Source organism: Nansenia antarctica, assembly GCF_963989245.1.
Source record: "Nansenia antarctica genome assembly, chromosome: 6".
Classification (NCBI taxonomy): Eukaryota; Metazoa; Chordata; class Actinopteri; order Argentiniformes; family Microstomatidae; genus Nansenia; species Nansenia antarctica.
In genome coordinates, this window is record NC_137676.1 from 69,941,414 (window position 1) to 69,942,494 (window position 1,081).

Here is a 1,081-nt window from a genome sequence, read left to right on the forward strand (position 1 = left end):
TGGTAGCAAAATATGTGCATACATTACAACATCGTATCTGGTAGCCTACTGGACTGGGTTGCACCAATTTGGCGTAAGTCATTATTAAATGCAGGCATTTAGTAGTTACTAAACCCCTAGTTGTTACTAGCTAGTTTCAAACTAGTTGTTTACTCATTTCGGTTGCACCACGCCAATCTGTATTGTTATAGTGATAGTGGCTTAATAAGTGATGCAATCAGTTTGGCCTTAAGTGATTTAATCAGTTTGTTCTTTTAAAGACATCTAAATATATTATTTTATTTTGTATTGAGTATAAAACAGTATTAATGCATTTTAACATTGAGACATACGTATATTTTGTATTGACTATAAAATAGTATTAATGCATTTAAACATTGAGACAAGACGCTGTCTTCTGTACCCACTCTCCCAATATCTCAAACTGTGACCCCCCTCCCCAAGAAAAAGTTTCAGGCACAGGATTTTTTCCCACTTTAAGCCCTGGCTATCACAACATGATCATTCGTAAAACCTTGCATCTCCTCCCCTCTCCTTGCCTTCTCCCTCCCCTCCCCTCTCCTCCTTCCCTCCTCCCCTCTCCTTGCCTTCTCCCTCCCCTCTCCTTGCCTTCTCCCTCCCCTCTCCTCCTTCCCCCCTCCCCTCTCCTCTCCTCTCCCTCCACCCCTCCCCTCTCCCTCCACCTCTCCCCTCTCCTATCCTTCCCCTCCCCTCTCCTCCTCCTTCCTCCTCCCCTCCCCCTCTACGTAGTTCGTGGTGGTCTCCCTGAAGGACGGAATGTTCACCAACGCCAACGTCCTGTTCAAAACCAAGTTTGTGGACGGCGTGTCGACCGTCTCCAGGACGACCAGATCCACTAGAGCATAGCTCTATGCAAATACAAGTGTCCCCTCTCCTCACCTACTCCTCCTGCCTAACCCACAGCCTGAAGGCTGTTATGTTCTAAAGCTGTTATGTTCTAAAGCTGTTACCTTCTAAAGCTGTTACCTTCTAAACCTTCTAAACATATTTCAACACTTCACTCATCTACATATCTACACCACACTAGTTTTGCACGCTAGACACTCACACTCAGACACAT

The 1,081-nt window shown here is 45.2% G+C and overlaps 1 protein-coding gene across 1 annotated transcript in view; it reads left to right on the top strand.

Annotated features, from left to right (window-relative positions):
• LOC308160900 (structural maintenance of chromosomes protein 2-like) overlaps positions 1-867 on the top strand; it is a gene marked incomplete at both ends in the record, with an annotated part of 13,302 nt that extends 12,435 nt beyond the window's left edge. Inside the window, one exon of the mRNA XM_080534830.1 lies at positions 751-867. Within this exon, the coding sequence (XP_080390956.1) occupies positions 751-867 (117 nt within the window). The remainder of the gene's footprint in view (positions 1-750) is intronic.
• Between the last annotated feature and the right edge of the window lie 214 nt (positions 868-1,081).